The 17,679-nt window shown below is 38.8% G+C and overlaps 1 protein-coding gene across 10 annotated transcripts in view; it reads left to right on the forward strand.

Annotated features, from left to right (window-relative positions):
* The window catches only part of RNF38 (ring finger protein 38), a 119,725-nt gene that overhangs the window by 72,328 nt on the left and 29,718 nt on the right, over positions 1-17,679 (forward strand). For 5 of the 10 annotated variants that reach the window (XM_043486589.1, XM_043486597.1, XM_043486594.1 and 2 more), the window contains one exon: positions 12,639-12,832. In XM_043486589.1, coding sequence (XP_043342524.1) covers positions 12,639-12,832 — 194 coding nt within the window. Of the gene's footprint in view, positions 1-1,050; positions 1,201-12,638; positions 12,833-17,679 lie in introns of all 10 variants that reach the window. The other 5 variants (XM_043486593.1, XM_043486592.1, XM_043486596.1 and 2 more) reach the window with 3 other exon arrangements.

A 17,679-nucleotide genomic window follows, 5' to 3' on the forward strand; every position in this document is an offset into this window, starting at 1 on the left:
CCTTACTGACCAGTTATGCTGATCATTTTGTAGTTTCTTGACAACACTGTTTCTTACCAATTACCTCTCCATAGCACCAGCATGGACCATTACCACAGAAAGGTACTTTTCTATACTGTATGGTGATCTGCTTTTCTTTTTATTGCATATACTTCTTGAAGGTAGAAAATCATGACTGTTTTTGTTTAGTGCCTGTTACAGGATAGACACTTACATGTAAGGGAATGAGTGCAGCAATGAAACGAAAAAACAAGGCAGCCTTAAAGCACACGGTCTTTAGGGACAAGCAGGTCCACAACCCTTAATCCCAAAGGGCAGTTCACTCCACAGCGCAGTGGAATGGTGATTGATACTCATCATGTCTGGTCAGAAATGCTACAGATTAAGTATATTTACATATGAGTTTAGGGCATTAACTCACAGTCTAGTCAAGCATTTAAAACATGCAGGCATTTACTTTGAGGCTTGTGATCTTGTCCTTTATTCATTAAGTAGGTTTCTAGGTTTGTGTTGAATAGAGCTGAGGTCTCCACAATATAAATCTTGTTTTTTATACCTGTGATTGCTATAGAAATTTGGCCATAGATGTTAACTAAAGTCCCTCTTCCCTTGCCTGATAATTTGGAAGTTTAACTAAAAAGAATGAAAAATTAATCATAGCCAAGTAGACACTAATCTTTCTGTACTTAAGTGTTTTTTACTTCTGGTTTTCTTGACATGAAATCTTACCTGTCTTTTAAGATTTCAGAATTAATGCCAGCAGGAAAGATATCGATAGGTACTACATGGGAAGCATAGGAAGGACTTTGTGTTTTTGAGCAGTGCTGTTTTGCCTTTAGAGAAAGTTTTTATAAGAGAGATCCATTGCCAGAGGCAGTCTTTGTCTTCCTTATGTTTGTTTTGATGTTTAAGATTAATTTTTTATTTCTTTTGCTCTGCTAACAAAATCATCAAATACCTAGAAAATCCAGACTGTCCTTCATAGGCATGATTCTCCACATTGGTGCAGCTAGCCATGAACTATCCTTTTCTTCTCCCTCTTTTTCCCAGATATCTCCCGGGGCCAATTCAGCACCTCTACCTGGCCATCCTAACAAGGTGATTTGTGAAAGGGTGAGACTTCAGAGCCTGTTCCCTCTCCTCCCAAGTGATCAGAACACTACCGTTCAAGAGGATGCTCACTTCAAAGCTTTCTTCCAGGTTCTTATATATTTACCCTTTGCCTTCGTAGGGCTGAAAGTCACAAGATACATACTAGGTTGTCTCTAGGAAGGCTTGAACCAACATTCTTAGTATCTTCCTACTTCTTGTTTTCTATTGTTTGTGGGAATAAGTATTCTTCTTAGAGGACATCTTTAACTTATTCAGCCAGCTTTTCTGAAGAATGTTTGTCTTCTCTTGAGCTGCTGTTACTATTTGACCACTTAATATTCTTGTTTTTTAATCTTTTGGTCTTAATCACGCGTCCTAATAGGTCAAGTTCTGTAGAAAAGTAGAAGATACTACAGAATATGTGAAATTGTATAGAGAAAGGAAAATAGAAGTATGTAAGATATTTTTTAAAGCCATCACTGCTTTGATAGTAATGCACACTACAGAGTTTGATAGTGATGCACATTTCAGAGAGAAAATATGATAACTTGCCTTCTATGACTTTTGATACCTATGGGTAAATATGTTTAAAATTTCATTACATATGAAATGAAAAAAAATTAAGGTATAAATGGATGTAAACTATCATTAGGTTATTAACAAGATTACTAGGATGTGCTCACAGAAATCATTGACTACTGTATTTAAAATCCATTACTCCCTGAGATTCAAGATTTAGTAATGGAAGTCATCATTACCAGAAAGGAGACTAAGTTACAGAATTGCTTCTGGATACCAGGGCTGTGGGCCAAGACATGTAATTGTACATGTTGAGGTAGTGAGAGTTGCTAGTCAAAGCTAGGACTTTCGGATAGAGCCAGCTTGCTTTCTGTTGTGGGAGTGGTAGGCTGGGACTTGAGACCGCTTCTGAAAGGGGAATGTTTATGCCGCGTTGGAGAGGCAGGATTTAGAAGCTGACGTAGAGGAGGATCGTGTATAGGTGATCCAGGGCTCTCAGTCTGTTATTCCTTGTGGATCCTGTGTGTCAGGTTCTCTGCTTGGCGTGTGTTGTCTCCTTTTGTTTTTAGCCATCATAATAAAGTTCATCTGGATGGTTTTCTAGATGAAGAAATAGCCTCAGAGAATCTCACTGAGATGCCCAATTTACATATCTAGTTATTGACAGAATAGAGACTCAAATCCAACTTCAGCTATTTCTTATCTCTGTCATACCACCTTACCGGTATTTTTGTAAACACAGTTCACTGCATGTTAAAAGACATCGTTTATTGAATTGCATGACATATTTACTGCCGTTTTGGATACAGCATTAGCTTGCAAGAACTTGATCTTTAGTAGTAACTAATGAAGAAACTGCTTTCATACCTTCACTGCTGCCACCAGTAAGCAGTTATTTGACACTTCCTGTGTTCTCTGTACTTCCTCTGAGTCTTTAAGCATTAAGGTAACATTAACTAAACTCAAAGAGTAGCTGCCAAATGCAGTAGATTAAAACCCATATTTTGAAAATGAAACCAAAAAGTTAGCCAGTTCCACTTGAGTGTTAGCAGAAAAGTGAAAGGTTGTTTTTTTTTAATTTGTAGTCCTAATTTAACTTAAACCTTTCTTTGCTCTAACTTAAAAATCAGGCCCTCAGTGTACTTTGCTCTCACGAGAGACTGGAGATTTTCTTTGTCCACTTACTACCCCTACCACTGTTCCACATGAAGCAAAGTAAATCCTTCTCACATCCCCTTTGAAATATTGTCAGGTACTTTCAACTAATTCTGATACCAAAATTGAGTATGATGTCCTAGTTCCAGTTATGGTTCTCATCATCATAAAACTGAGTTGCCAAATGAGAAGGAGAACCCGGGCAGCCGTGTCCTGCTCCTCAGAAACTCACTGCCTTGATGCATTGTTTTCTCGAAGCTTTGCTCCAGGTTCTTTCCCTCCCAACTCTTTCTACTTTTCCTTTCCCTTTTTACTCCATCCATTCCAAACAGAATCACCTTACCTCTTCCATTTTTTCCCCTAAAACACCCCCTGTACTTTATATGTTAGCTGAAACTATTCTCTTTTGTGAGGACATCATTTCTCCTATAGCCTTCTCTAGGAGTAAAGAAGTGATTGGCTTTTCGTGCTTCAAGCGTGGAATTGGATATGTGACGAGTAAGTAGGATGGTCACAGAGATAAAGGCAAGTGTTGACACTCTCCTGGATCCTTGTTTTTAACCATCAGTCTTTGAACAAAAAGCTCCTCCTATTTTTGATCTCTTTTTTGCCTTTTGTCTTCACTACTTAACCGAATTTGCATCACTATCCTTGTTTATTGCTTTTTCACTCTGCTCTTTTTTTGCTTATTTTTCTAGTCAAAATATTTTAAATTTTGTGTGCTTTTTAATTTTTAAAATTATGAAATATTTCACATATGCATGTTGTAAAGTATGAAGATATATGTATTCAAAAATCTACCATGTAGCTTAAGAAATCAACTATTACCAATATTTTTGAACATTTCTATAAAAATGATGGTTTTGTTTTTCTTGCTTTGAATTTTTTTTTACAAAAAAGGTTTAAGAAGCACATTTACATCTCTATAAAAATAGGCCTATATTTAAAATTAGAATCAAGGTGCTTATCATTTTTTAATTTAAAAATTAAGGCATAATTACAGTGGAATTCACCTTTTTTGTGTACAGCTCTGTGAGTTTTGACAGAAGCATACAGATGTGGAACCAATACAATCAAGATATGATAGTTTCAGCAGCACCCCCCCAAAATTCTGTCACATCTGTTTGCCATCAGCCCCCTGCAGTTTTAAAATTAGCCGTTGCATATAGCTACAGGGAGCGCGACTCTGTGCTCTGTGATGACCTGGAGAGGAGGGGGTGGAAGGTGGGAGGAAGGGGGTGGGAGGGAGGTCTGAGAGGGAGGGGATGTGTGTGTACACACAGCGGGCTCACTTCCAGCGTAGCAGAGCAGTCCCAGCCAGCAGACTTGAAGTGAGCAGTCACTGTACCCCCAGCCAGCTCGGGGATTGTGAGTGGAGACTGCACGCTTTCATTCAAAAGTCAGCTGCATTGTGGAGAACTTGAATTTCAGATGTGGCACAGCCCTTGATTTCAGGAGTGTGTGTGTGTGTGTGTGTGTGTGTTTAACATACATATACTTTTTAATATCCTTTTCCATTACGGCTTATCATGGGACAGTGAATATAGTTCTTTGTGCTCTCCAGTGGGAGCGTGTTTATCCATTCTGTGTATAAATGCTTGCATCAGCTAACCCCAGCCTCCCATCTCACCCTCCAGCCCGCTCTCTCCCTGGCAACCGCAGGTCTGTTCTCCATGCCCGTGGGTCTATTTCTGTTTCGTAGATAGGTTCATTTGTGTCGTACTTTAGATTCCACATATAAGTGGTATCATATGGTATTTGTCTTTCTCTGACTTTACTTTTTATGGTAATCTCTAGTTGCACCCATGTTACTGCAAGTGGCATCATTATCATTAATCTGAGTAGTAGTCCATTTTACTTATAAATTTTATATATATATATATAAATAAATCACATCTTCCTGATTCATTTATCTGTCAGTGGACATTTAAATTGTTTCCATGTCTTGGCTATTGTCTGTGGTGTTCCTATGAACATAGGGGTGAATGTATCATTTTGAATTAAGAATTTTGTCTGGATATATCTATGCCTCAGAGTGGAATTGCTGGATTGTATGGTAATTTTAGTTTTCTGAGGAAACTCAATACTGTTTTCCATAGTGGCTATACCAACTTCGAGTCCCACCAATACTGTAAGAGGTCCCCTTTTCTCCTCAGGTAGGCATCTTAATACAGCTAGATAGCAACTTCAATCTATACATTTACTGAAGTTAGGTGATTGAAATTTGTCGATTTATGCAAATAAAGAAATACATTGTTTCTGAAAAAGAAGACTACTTATTGTAAAAATGTGTATTCTCTTAAGTTCATAGACGTAATAAAAATTTCAGCCAAAAAAATAAAGGAAAAATTTCATTTTAGAACTTTACAGTTATCCTTAAATTCATAAGGAAAATTAACAAAGGAAACACAGGAACTTTTCCCAAAATTGTCATAAAGGGAAATATGCCACAATGATACTAAATCATATTGTAAAGAAATAGTTCCATGTTATTGAGTTCCATGTTGTTTAAATCCAGTGGCTGTTTTTCAACCCTCCTTCTACATGACCTCTTAATTAAGTTGGTGAAAAAATAATTGAGGTTTCGGACCATGAATTTTGAATCATTGTAACTAGGCTCAAACACACCTTTATTGATGAAAATAGGAATCATTACAATCAACAGATTTTTGCCAACAAGAAATAAGTTAGTTTATTCCCATAGCATAAAAATTTGTGCCTTGGGATTCGACTGACTCTTGGAAAGCATTTTCTGCCTCCTGCTGGTTGTGGAAGCATTTTCCCTGCAAGAAGATGTTGAGATGGTTGAAGGAAGTGGCAGCCAGTTGCTGAGAAGTCGGGTGAATATGGTGGGTGAGGCAAAGCTTCGCAGCCCGATTCACTCAGCTTTCGCAGCATCACTTGTGAGATGTACGATCTGATGCTGTGGAGAAGAGTTGGGCCCGTCCTGCTGACCAGTGTTGTCTGTAGGCATTGCAGTTTTCAGTGCATCTCACTGATTTGCCGAGCACACTTCTCAAATGTAACAGTTTCACCAGGATTCAGAAAGCTGTCGTGGATCAGAGCGGCAGCAGACCACCAAACATTGACCATGACCTTTTTTTGGTGCAAGTTTGGCTTTGGGAAGTGCTTTGGAGCTTCTTGGTCCAACCACTGAGCTGTCGTGTAAAATCCACTTTCTGTCACACATCACAGTCTGATGAGAAATGATTCGTTGTTGTTGCATTCGAAACGATATTTTTGATTTTTCGATCAGCTCTTGAGGCACCACCCACTTAGCAAGCCTTTTCACCTTTCCAGTTTGCTTCAAATGCCAAACGACTGTAGAATGGTCGATGTTGAGTTCTTTGGCAACTTCTCATGTAGTTGTAAGAGGATCAGCTTCAATGATCCTCTCAATTGGTCCTTGTCAACTTCCAACTTCCATTATGCTTGTTATCGTCAAGTCTCGCATCTCCTTTGCAAAACTTGAACCACCACTGCACTGTATGTTTGTTAGCAGTTCCTGGGCCAAATGTGTTGATGTTGTGCATTGTCTCTGCTCCCTTACGACCCATTTTGAACTTGAATAAGAAAAGCGCTCCAATTTGCTTTTTGTCTAACATAATTTCCCTAGTCTGAAATAAATATAAACAGCAGGTTACAAGTTATTAGCAAAAAATTTAGAAATAATGCATTAAAATGATGTATAACATAACCACATTTATTTAAGAATGTGTCTCAATATCAAACAGAAAAATGCAACATTGCAAAACTGCAATTACTTTTGCATCAACCTAATAGTTGACTCCTTGAAACTCCATTCCATTGGCTTTCACCTTCACACTCCACGCTCCTTTCATCAGCTACTCAACATAAAATGTTGGAGCTTCTTAGGGTTTAGCATTGGACCTCTTTTTCACTATATAAATCATTGATATTTTGAGCAATTTTCTCACTGCCTGCAACTTCTTTGACATACCATCTATCTGTATACCAAAAATTCCTGAATTAACATTACTAATTTGAGCTTCAGTTGTCTGCACAACTCCATGTGGATAGTTCAGAGAGATCCCTTGATTTCAAGTTGTTCTTAATAGCTTTCCTGTTTTTGTTGGTTTCATATTTATGCCTCAGATTATTTTATTTATCCTTGTTTATAGCTTCTGTGGAAGTAAATACAGCATTTAAACACAGTACATTTACAGCATCAAGATAAATCAGTTTGTGAACCAGTGGTGTTTTGTGTAATTAAAAATGAAGAAAAATCTAGGACTTAGGTTGTTAATAATTATTCAGAAGTTAGCCATACAGGCCTCCCTAAACTCAGGAAGCCACTGCTGGCCAGTGATACAGTAATTTAATATTTTCACACAGTATTTTATCCTCTTCATTACGGTGGGACTGCATTAGTTATACCACTAGAGTCCCTTTGTAAGCACTCATTGCATTCTGTTCTTTGTCATTCTGTTCTTTAGCCTTTTATGGAAAAAAAACACACACACACACACAAACTTGGGCCATATCAAAAGCAAAGTCTTGATTTTTTTTTTTTATAATGTCTCCTGCAGTAACTTTTGAAAACAGAACAGTAAAAGCCCCCCCCCCCCATGTCTTTAAGTAAAATAACATTCCAGGAGGATGTACTTTCAGAGTTGTTATGAAGTTGGATTTTGTTCTGAAACATTTTGAGCTGAGAACTATCAAAGCTGTACTTTAGAAAATTAAAGTTCTGTGTGAATTATGTCAGACAGGACTGTATATACCTCGTGTAGTTCAAAGGCAGTATATCACTGAATTGTCTTTGGTACATCTTCACTAATAGAAACACCTTTTACATAAATTTGAATATAGTTTAAGTCAAGACTTCCGTTTGTGGAGAATTAAGTGAGAGAATGTGTAGAGATCATTTTGTACATTACATTGTGTGGTTCCAATATAAAGTTAATTTCCAGCTTTCCCCCTGATTATTTACAAAAAGGGAACTGTCTGTGTTTATTCTTTATCAGTTGCTCTATGTAGAGTGAGCGTTTCGGTTTTCTGATTGCTTTCATGTCTCTTAGTTGTTTAAGGAACCTCCATACTATATACTCCATAGTGGCTGTATCAACTTACATTCCCACCAGCGGTTCAAGAGGGTTCCCCTTTCTCCACAACCTCTTCAGCATTTATTGTTCATAGACTTTTTTGTTGTTGTTGTTCATAGACTTTTAAATGATGGCTGTCGTCATGTCTTTTATTTTTAATTCATAGAATTCATTGAGTGTTTTCTTTGCATACTTGCATGCTAAGTCGTTTCAGTCTTGTCTGACTCTTTGTGACCCCGTGGACAGTAGTCCGTCAGTCTCCTCCGTCCATGGGATTCTCTAGGCAGGAATACTGGAGTTGTTGCCATGCCCTCCTCCCAGGGATCTTCCCCCACCCAGGGATCTAACCCGTGTCTCTTGAGTCTCAAGCTTAGTCTTTTGTCAAAGATGTAAGGCAAATAGAGAAAGTCTGGAAGTTTAAAAGAGGATTGGAAACTCATAAGTCATTCTGTACTTACTTGTGAGTCTGAGATGAGTGGTGGTCCTAAATAAGGTCCAGGTGGAGAGAGGACCAGGTTTCTGGAAATTTTACCTCTTGATTCTAGTTGCCCCCTTGTTCCTTTGAGAAGGAAGTCCTCAGGGCTCACTAGTGGTTGCTGAAGTCGGAGGCCCATTTAAATCACCATTTTAAATCTGGAATTTGGAACCTGGTTCTGCTTTGCAGAAGGTTTGCATTATCTTCCAAAACTTCCTGGTTGAGATATATAAATATATATTTATATTTTATGTGTGTTTATATATGTACATATGCACATGTGTTTGTGTATATTTTTTCCCCCATGGCATTTAGCATTTAACAATTTGTGATTTGCTTTTTTTTGAAACCATGCAATACTTTTATGGGGTTTTTTACTTCTAATAAGAATGTTTGGTTATAGAGATTTGGGGTTAGATAGATGTAATCTTCTACGCATTTTATTAGATGCTAAATACTGAGTTAGAGTTTCATAGAGTACTCAAATTGATAAGGAATATGAAACAACATTGCATGTAATAAACTCTTTAATAATTCCCTGTCCCTAAATATCAGTTTGTGGTTTCCTATTACTTTGACTGGAAAAGCAAGGCTTACTACCATAGTGAATGAGCTCGCTTCCACGTTATTTCCTAGTCTTTGTCTCTTACACCCTGAGAACCTTTTACAACAGAAAGAGAAGGGATGGGAAATTTTCTCAGTCATCTCCATTCTTAAAAGTAATAGCTTTGTTGTAAAATAAGAATATGCTAATGCACAACCTGAACATCACTGAAAATCTGATAGCCTGAGGTTTTTAAGGTTATTTTTGTGAATCTGTCCATTCTCCTCAGTATCAATAACCTCAGATATGCAGATGACACCACCCTTAGGGCAGGAAAAAAAGAACTACAGAGCCTCTTGATGAAAGTGAAAGAGGAGAGTGAAAAAGGTGGCTTAAAACTCAACATTCAGAAAACTAAGATCATGGCATCCAGTCCCATCACTTCATGGTAAATACATAGAGAAACAATGAAAACAGTGAGAAACTTTGTTGTCATCGGCTCCAAAATCACTGCAGGTGGTGACTGCAGCCATGAAATTAAAAGACGCTTTGCTCCTTGGAAGAAAAGCTATTACTAACCTTGACTGCTAATATGCTAACTGACACCATATTAAAAAGCAGAGACATTACTTTGCCAACAGAGGTCCATCTAGTCAGAGCTATGGTTTTTCCAGTAGTCATGTATGGATGTGAGAGTTGGACTATAAAGAAAGCTGAGTGCTGAAGAATTGATACCTTTGAACTGTGGTGTTGGAGAAGACTCTTGAGAGTCCCTTGGGCTGCAAGGAGATCCAACCAGTCCATCCTAAAGGAGATCAGTCCTGGGTGTTCATTGGAAGGACTGATGCTGAAGCTGAAACTCCAATACTTTGGCTACCTGATGCGAAGAGCTGACTCATTTGAAAAGACCCTGATGCTGGGAAAGATTGAGGGCGGGAGGAGAAGGGGACGAGAGAGTTTGAGATGGTTGGATGGCATCACCGACACAATGGACATGAGTTTGAGTAAGCTCCAGGAGTTGGTGATGGACAGAGAGGCCTGGCGTGCTGCAGTCCATGGGGTCGCAAAGAGTCAGACACAACAGCAACTGAACTGAACTGTGGTGCTGGAGAAGACTCTTAGGAGTCCCTTGGAGAACAAGGGGATCAAACCAGTCCATCCTAAAGGAGATCAGTCCTGAATATTCATTGGAAGGACTGATGGCTGAAGCTGAAACTCCAGTACTTTGGCCACCTGATGCGAAGAGCCAACTCATGAGAAAAACCCTGATGCTGGGAAAGATTGAAGGCAGGAGCAGAAGGGGATGACAGAGGATGAGATGTTGGATGGCATCACCGACTCAATGGATATGAGTTTGGGCGAGTTCTAGGATATGGTGAAGGATAGGGAAGCCTGACATGCAGCAGTCCATAGGGTCACAAAGAGTCGAACGCAACTGAACAACATTCTTCTCCATTTGGGCAGTGGATTTTTAGAATTCAGAGTTCTGTGTCTTAGTTTGCATTAAGCTTTGAGGTACAGGTTATACATGTGAAGGAACAGATAGTAAAGAATCTGCCTGCAATGCAGAAGACCCAGGTTCAATCCCTGGGTTGGGAAGATCTCCTGGAGAAGGGAGTGGCAGCGTACTCCAGTATTCTTGCCTGGAGAGTTCCATGGACAGAGGAGCCCCGGGGGCTACAGTCCATGGGGTCACACAGAGTTGGACACGACTGAGCAGCTGAAGCTTTCACCTTTTATACATATGAAAGCTGGTGATGACATATCACTAGTATTTTGTACTTTAAAAAGTCAATATTAATGAAGTCTGTTTTACGAAATTTGGCGATTACTTACACGTGTAGTTCATGTTTGAGTTTGTGAAGTCTTAGTTGTTCTGTCGTTTTGTTTTAATCAGAATATCTAAATTTCATTGGTTATTTTTCACTTTTCTTAGGATTATCGAAACATAGCTGATTTTCTTATTAAAATCAGGGGTTAAAACAAGTATAGTTTTAATAGCACCATTAAGTATAGGGTTTCCCTGATAGCTCAGTTGGTAAAGAATCCACTTGGAACGCAGGAGACCCCGGTTCGATTCCTGGGTTGGGAAGATGCTCTGGAGAAGGGATAGGCTACCCATTCCAGTACTCTTAGGCTCCTTTGTGTCTCAGCTGGTAAAGAATCTGCCTGCAGTGCGGGACACCTGGGTTCTATCCCTGAATTGGGAAGATCCTCTGGAGAAGGGAAAGGCTACCCACCCAGTATTCTGATCTGGAGAATTCCATATAGTCCATGGGGTTGGACACGACTGAGCGACTTTCACTTTCACTTAACTATAGGAATAAATAAAGTTAGTATGGTGAGGAAATTTACAAGAAACTTGTATATGGTTCAGAAAACTACTTCCTATTTTTGCTTTAATGGCAAATTTGAATTATAGTATTCCTTAATATAATTTAGAATCATCCAAAGCAGTTGCTTCATTCCTATCAGTTTAGTCAATTGTTTTATATGCTTTATATCTTAAAATCTAATGTTGTAGTATGTAGCCTCATGTATTCTTTAGCTGATATTAACATGATTTTTGTTCCAACAGCAGGTGCCAACCAGAAGTGCTCTAGGGACTTTCCTGCTGGTCCCTGGTTAAGCCCTTTCGCGTCTGATGCAGGAGGCGTGGTTTTGATCCCTGGTCAGGGAACTACGATCCCACATCCTCATGGCACAGCTGCCTGCCCCAAAATGCTCTGATACCCAAATAGAATTTGCAGGAGTAAACTGGAGACAGGAGAGGCTCTTATTAGAAAACACATGGCCCTCATCAGACTGTTAACTTACAGTTTTGACAGTTTTGGTGAAACTCAATTGGAAGATTGAGTTGTGTGAGGAATCCTGGAGAGTTAATAATTCAAATAAGTTATCCATACCAATTTTGTAGCTAGTGAGCAAGAAAGCTTGAATTATCCACCACTCTGATGATCTACCTGAAATGTCTTTCCCCAAGACATATCATATCTTTTTATGATATTTTAGTTAAGAACTGATGAAATAAATAGACTGTTTTTTAATGTTTTAAGTAAATCTTACTTTGTCCACATAATTGCTTTAAAGAATAAATGTAATTGCCTTAAAACAATGGGAATAAAGAGGTAGACAAGTGTGGTTTAGAATCAAATCACAGGCCTACTTAAATTATACCCTCTCCTAAATGGATCTCTCAGCTGCACATTAATGCCTAGAAGAGTAACTAGTAACTATGGGAAGGCATAGTAGAATTTCAGTTAAAATTGGAGTTTCAAAGAGGTGGTCAGGTGCCATTTGTTGTTTAGTTACTAAGTTCTGTCCAGCTCTTTTGCAACCTCATGGACTGTGACTCGCCAGGTTCCTCTGTCCATGGGATTTCCCAGGCAAGAATACTGGGGTTAGTTGCCATCTCCTTCTCCAGAGGACCTTCTCAACCCAGGAAACGAACCTGCATCTCCTGCGTTGGCAGGTGGATTCTTTACCACTGAGCCCCCTGGGATGCTCAGTCAAGTACAATACAAATTGCTTATTACCCTATCATATATGTATGTTGTTACCTGATTAGTTTTATGATGATTTTAAAGAAAGAGTTAACTTTGCATTTGATCTGTCTTTCTTATCCCACCCCTCACATCTTTTATAAATATTTAATTTGAGTTGATAGTGTATCTTTTCCCTCCTTTACGCTTGGAGGTAAACGTACTTAAACATCTATGCATGTAAATAGTAATGCAAAAGCCCTTTCAAAGTCTTACCCTGTTGGTTGGTTTTGTTGCGTTGGCAGAGTGAAGACAGTCCAAGCCCCAAGAGACAGCGCCTGTCTCACTCAGTCTTCGATTACACGTCAGCATCACCAGCTCCCTCTCCACCAATGCGACCATGGGAGATGACATCAAATAGGCAGCCCCCTTCAGTTCGACCAAGCCAACATCACTTCTCAGGGGAACGATGCAACACACCTGCACGCAACAGAAGAAGGTTAGTAGGTTATTATTACTTATTAAATCTTTGGTCACTGGTAGAGTGTTTTTAAACATCAGAAACCATTTTTTTCTCTAGGCATTTTATAAATATATCAACACCTTTATCTCTGTACACTCACACACAAACAACATTACAAGTTGTTTAGACTACCACACTACATCATGATAATTTGTTTAGCTTGGGATTGACAGATGTAGAAATTGTATAATAAGAGGCTCAAGTGATTTACTTAAAATCAATCCATACCATTATATATGAATTCAACTACCTCAAGGTTTAAGACTTTTTGTGGGCTAATAACCTTCAATCCATATTACTGAAAAATGCATTTTGTAATTTACAATGGTACTTTAAAATCCCTGTAGATGATGACTGCAGCCGTGAAATTAAAAGATGCTTGCTTCTTGCAAGAAAAGCTATGACAAACATAGACAGTGTAGTAAAAAGCAGAGACATTATTTTGCCAACAAGTCTGTATAGTCAAGGCTGTGGTTTTTCCAGTAGTCATGTATGGATGTGAGAGTTGGACCATAAAGAAGGCTGAGCACCGAAGAATTGATGCTTTTGAACTGTGTTGCTGGAGAAGACTATTGCAAGGCCCTTGGACTGCAAGGAGACCAAACCAGTCAATCCTGAAGGAAAAGAGTGCTGAATATTCATTGGAAGGACAGATGCTGAAGCTCTAATACTTTCACCACCTGATGCAAAGAGCCGACACTTTGGAAAAAGACGCTGATGCTGGGAAAGATAGAAGGCAGGAGGAGAAGGGGACAACAGAGAATGAGATGGTTGGATGGCATCACGGACTCAATGGACATGAGTTTGAGCGAGTTCCAGGAGATGTTGAAGGATAGGGAAGCCTGGTGTGCTGCAGTTCATGGGGTCACAAAAAGTCAGACACGACTTGAGCAACTGAACAACATCAGTGGAAGTCTTAGGAATGAGCAGTCTCTTCTTCACTCCATTATTATCCATCCCATTCTTACAAATGAATAACCTCTCTCCACAAATATTCCTTCTGTATTCTCTAAGGTAGCTGTGGCTTAATTAAGTTTCCTTTTAAATTGAGGACCCTGTGATATGAGTGACTGAAGTTTAGTTCAACTTTCAGTCCTCTCTTCTATGTGGGACTTGGCTCTTGCTTTTTTTTCTCCAGGGAATACGTTTCCTGAGCTGCTTCCTGTTTAGTAGTGGCCTGAGGTCATACCTTTCCTTTTCCAAGGATATAGAGCATCCTTGAAGTGAGATAACTGTTTATGTTTCCAGGATGTTGATAATCTAAGAAGTACTGATAATCTTGAAGTAGTAAGGTGTTACAGACTGAATATGTTTCCTGAATATGTTTCCATAGGCTGATGCCTTAACCCACAGTGTAGATGAATTTGGAGATGGGGCCTCTAAGGAAGTAATTAAGGCTAAATGAAAAAATCAGGACAGGTCCCTGATCCAAGAGGATTAGTGTCCTTACAAGACTCCAGGGAGAGAGCTTTCACCAGAAATCAAGCATGCTGGCACCTTGACCTTGGACATTTAGTCTCTAGAACTTGAGAAAATAAATTTCTGTTAAGCCAGTCTGATATGTTGTTAGGGCAGCCTTAGGGAACTTAATTTTGGCTCAGACGGTAAAGAATCTGCCTGTAATGTAGGAGACTCGGGTTTGATCCCTGAATTGTGAAGATCCCCTGGAGTAGGGAATAGCTACCCATTTCAATATTCTTGCCTGGAGAATTCCATGGACAGAGGAGTCCGACGGGCTATAGTCAGTGGGGTTGAACGAGTCGGACACAACTGAGTGACTAACACACAGGTAACTTAATACTGAAGGGATCTTAAAACCCATCATTTGTTGTTCCAAATCAGAGAAGATAAACCTGTTCCTGAGGTACATTCTGTTGAGACCAGTAAACTTTCACATTATCTGATGCATTATTACCCAATTATATGGGAATGTTTAAGTAAAATAATGCTATGCCAGCCAGGTAAAATATTTCATAGCTGTTAAATATAATAACTTGAGGAAATAACGCCTGAGCACCTGCTGTAGTATTTTCTATTGTTTTATGGTGAAATGTGCCATACATTCAGGAGAACTTGTAAAACAAGTGTACATTTAAGAAGGGTAACACACAAGTGTGCCCTACACTTAGGTTAAAATAGAACATCAGAATCCCTCCTTCCTGGAAGATAAACCCTTTCCTGTGATTTGTCATAACTCCCTTGGTACATCTTTTTAATACCTGTAAATACATTCTAAAAACACCGTTTTGCGTTCTGTTTAATTCATGTAAGTGTATTGTTTACTAAACAGTCTTTTTAAATGTGGGTAGCAGTAGTTCATTTATTGTGATATAATCTTCCATTGAATTAATGTACCATAATTTATGTACCCACCTACTGTTGGGTAATAGTTATGCCCAGTTTGGGTAATAAAAAGAGTTCTGTTAGGACCCTGTGTGTACACAAGTCCTAGTGTGCATGTGTAAGCATTTCATTAAGATAAAAGCCTAGGAGTACAATTGTAGGTCATCAAATGTGTTTTGGACCAGAAAGGGCATGTCAGTGTCTGTTGCTGGATGGCAGTAACTAGTTTTCAGGTTGAAAAGAAGCATCAGTCTCCATGTCCGTCAAACACAAAGGAGAAATAGGGAGCACTTACCTAGAAAACAAGCTGCAGATTTGTTACGCCCAGCACTGTGTGTTATTTGTTACCTCCTTCTCACTTGAGTACTATACTTTTGCTGCTGCTGCTGCTAAGTCGCTTCAGTCGTGTCCAACTCTGTGTGACCCTATAGATGGCAGCCCACCAGGCTCCTCCTTCCCTGGGATTCTCCAGGCAAAAATACTGAAGTGGGTTGCCATTTCCTTCTCCGATGCATGCATGCATGCTAAGTCACTTCAGTCATGTCCAACTCTGTGTGACCCTTTGGACAGCACCCCACCAGGCTCCTCCATCCACAGGACTCTCTAGGCAAGAATACTGGAGTGGGTTGTCATGTCCTTCTCCTTAGTACTTAGAGGCTAGCTATAAGTTTAACTGCTAGCTTTTCTGCCAGAAGTAGGGTTTATAAACAGATGGCAGTATTCAGCAACAATCTGATACAATTTCAGATGCAAAGAGGAGCCAGCGCACTGGGAATTTACCAAACATTTGAAGAAAGCCAACAACGTGAAAGAGTGTCTGAAACTCAAAGGAAGAACTTGAAGTAACAGTTAATAAAATAACTAAAACAGTTAAGAAACAAGAATAGTTTTCAATTAAGTATAACATGAGAGAAGTACAAGAGATTGTATCCCTAAAAATCAACTGGAAATCTTAGTTGGTAAATTAATGAACAGGCAGAAAAAGCATCTTGGTCCTTGGAAGATCAAGTGAAAGAGTTTTCCCAGAATGTAATGTGAAAAGGGAAAAATGGAAAGTGTGGGACAAGAAATTTAAATATTGACAGAGTCATCAGTTATAAATACATCTAATCATATTTCCAGATGGAAACAATAGAAGGGAACAGTTTTTATAGAAATAGTATAAAAATCATTTTCAGGAATTAAAGAACAGGTGTTGAGCAAGATCTTGGTGAAATTCAAGAATGTGCATAAACATTCAGAGAGAAAGTTGAGGAATAAGAGATCTTCCCTTAATCATACACCTTGATCAAGAGGGATTTATCCCAGGGTTGCAAGGATTTTTGTTCAATATTTACAATTTAGTCTGTGATACACCACATTAGCAAATTGAAGAATAAAAACCATATAATCACCTCAGTAGATGTAGAGACAGCTTTTGATAAAATTTGACACCATTTATGATTTTAAAACTTCTCAGTAGGTAGGCATAGAGGGAACATCCCTCAACATAATAAAGGTCATATGTGACAAATCCACAGCTAATGTCACACTCAACAATGAAAAGCTGAAAGCCTTCCCTCCAAGATCAGGCATTAGACAAAGATGTCCACTCTTGCCACTTTTATTTAGTATGGTTTTAGACATCCTATCCAAAGCAGTTAGATGGAAAAAAGAAATAGAAAGGATCTAAATTGGAAAGGAAGAAATAAAACCATCACTGTTTGCAGGTGATATAATACTATACATAGAAAATCCTAAAGATGCCACCAGAAAACTTCTAGAGCTCATCAATGAATTCAGTGAACTTGCAGGATTCAGATTTAATATACTGAAATCTGTTGCATTTCTACACATGAGCAACAAACTATCAGAAAGAGAAATTCAGGAAATAATCTAACTTACATTGCATCAAAAACAATAAAATATCTAAGAATGAACCTACCTAAGGAGGTAGAAAACCTTGTACCTGGAAAACTCTAAAGACACTGATGGAAAAAATGGCAGGTGACAAAAACAGATGGAAAGATACACCATGTTCTTGGATTGGAAGAATTAATATTGTTAAAAGGACCAAACTGTGCAAGGCAGTCTACAGATTCAGTGCAATCTCTATCAAAATACCAATGACCTTTTTCACAGAACTAGAACAAATAATTTTAAAATTTCTATGGAAACACAAAATACCCAAATAGCCAAAACAATCTTGAGAAGAAACAACAGGGCTGGAAGAATCAATTGCTCCCTAACTTTCAGACTATATTGCAAAGCTACAAGCATCAGAAAAGCATGGTACTGGCATAAAAAGAGAAACACGGATACTGGGACAGGGTAGAAAACCCAGAAATATACCCACGTACTACGGTCAGTTTATGACAAAGGAGACAAGAATATACAGTGCAGAAAAAAGTCTCTTCAGTGATGCTGGAAAAATTGGACAGGTACATGGGAAAAAAATAGAACATTCCCTAACACCATGTAAAGAAATAAACTCAGTGTGG

Source organism: Cervus canadensis, chromosome 14, assembly GCF_019320065.1.
Source record: "Cervus canadensis isolate Bull #8, Minnesota chromosome 14, ASM1932006v1, whole genome shotgun sequence".
NCBI classification, from domain to species: domain Eukaryota; kingdom Metazoa; phylum Chordata; class Mammalia; order Artiodactyla; family Cervidae; genus Cervus; species Cervus canadensis.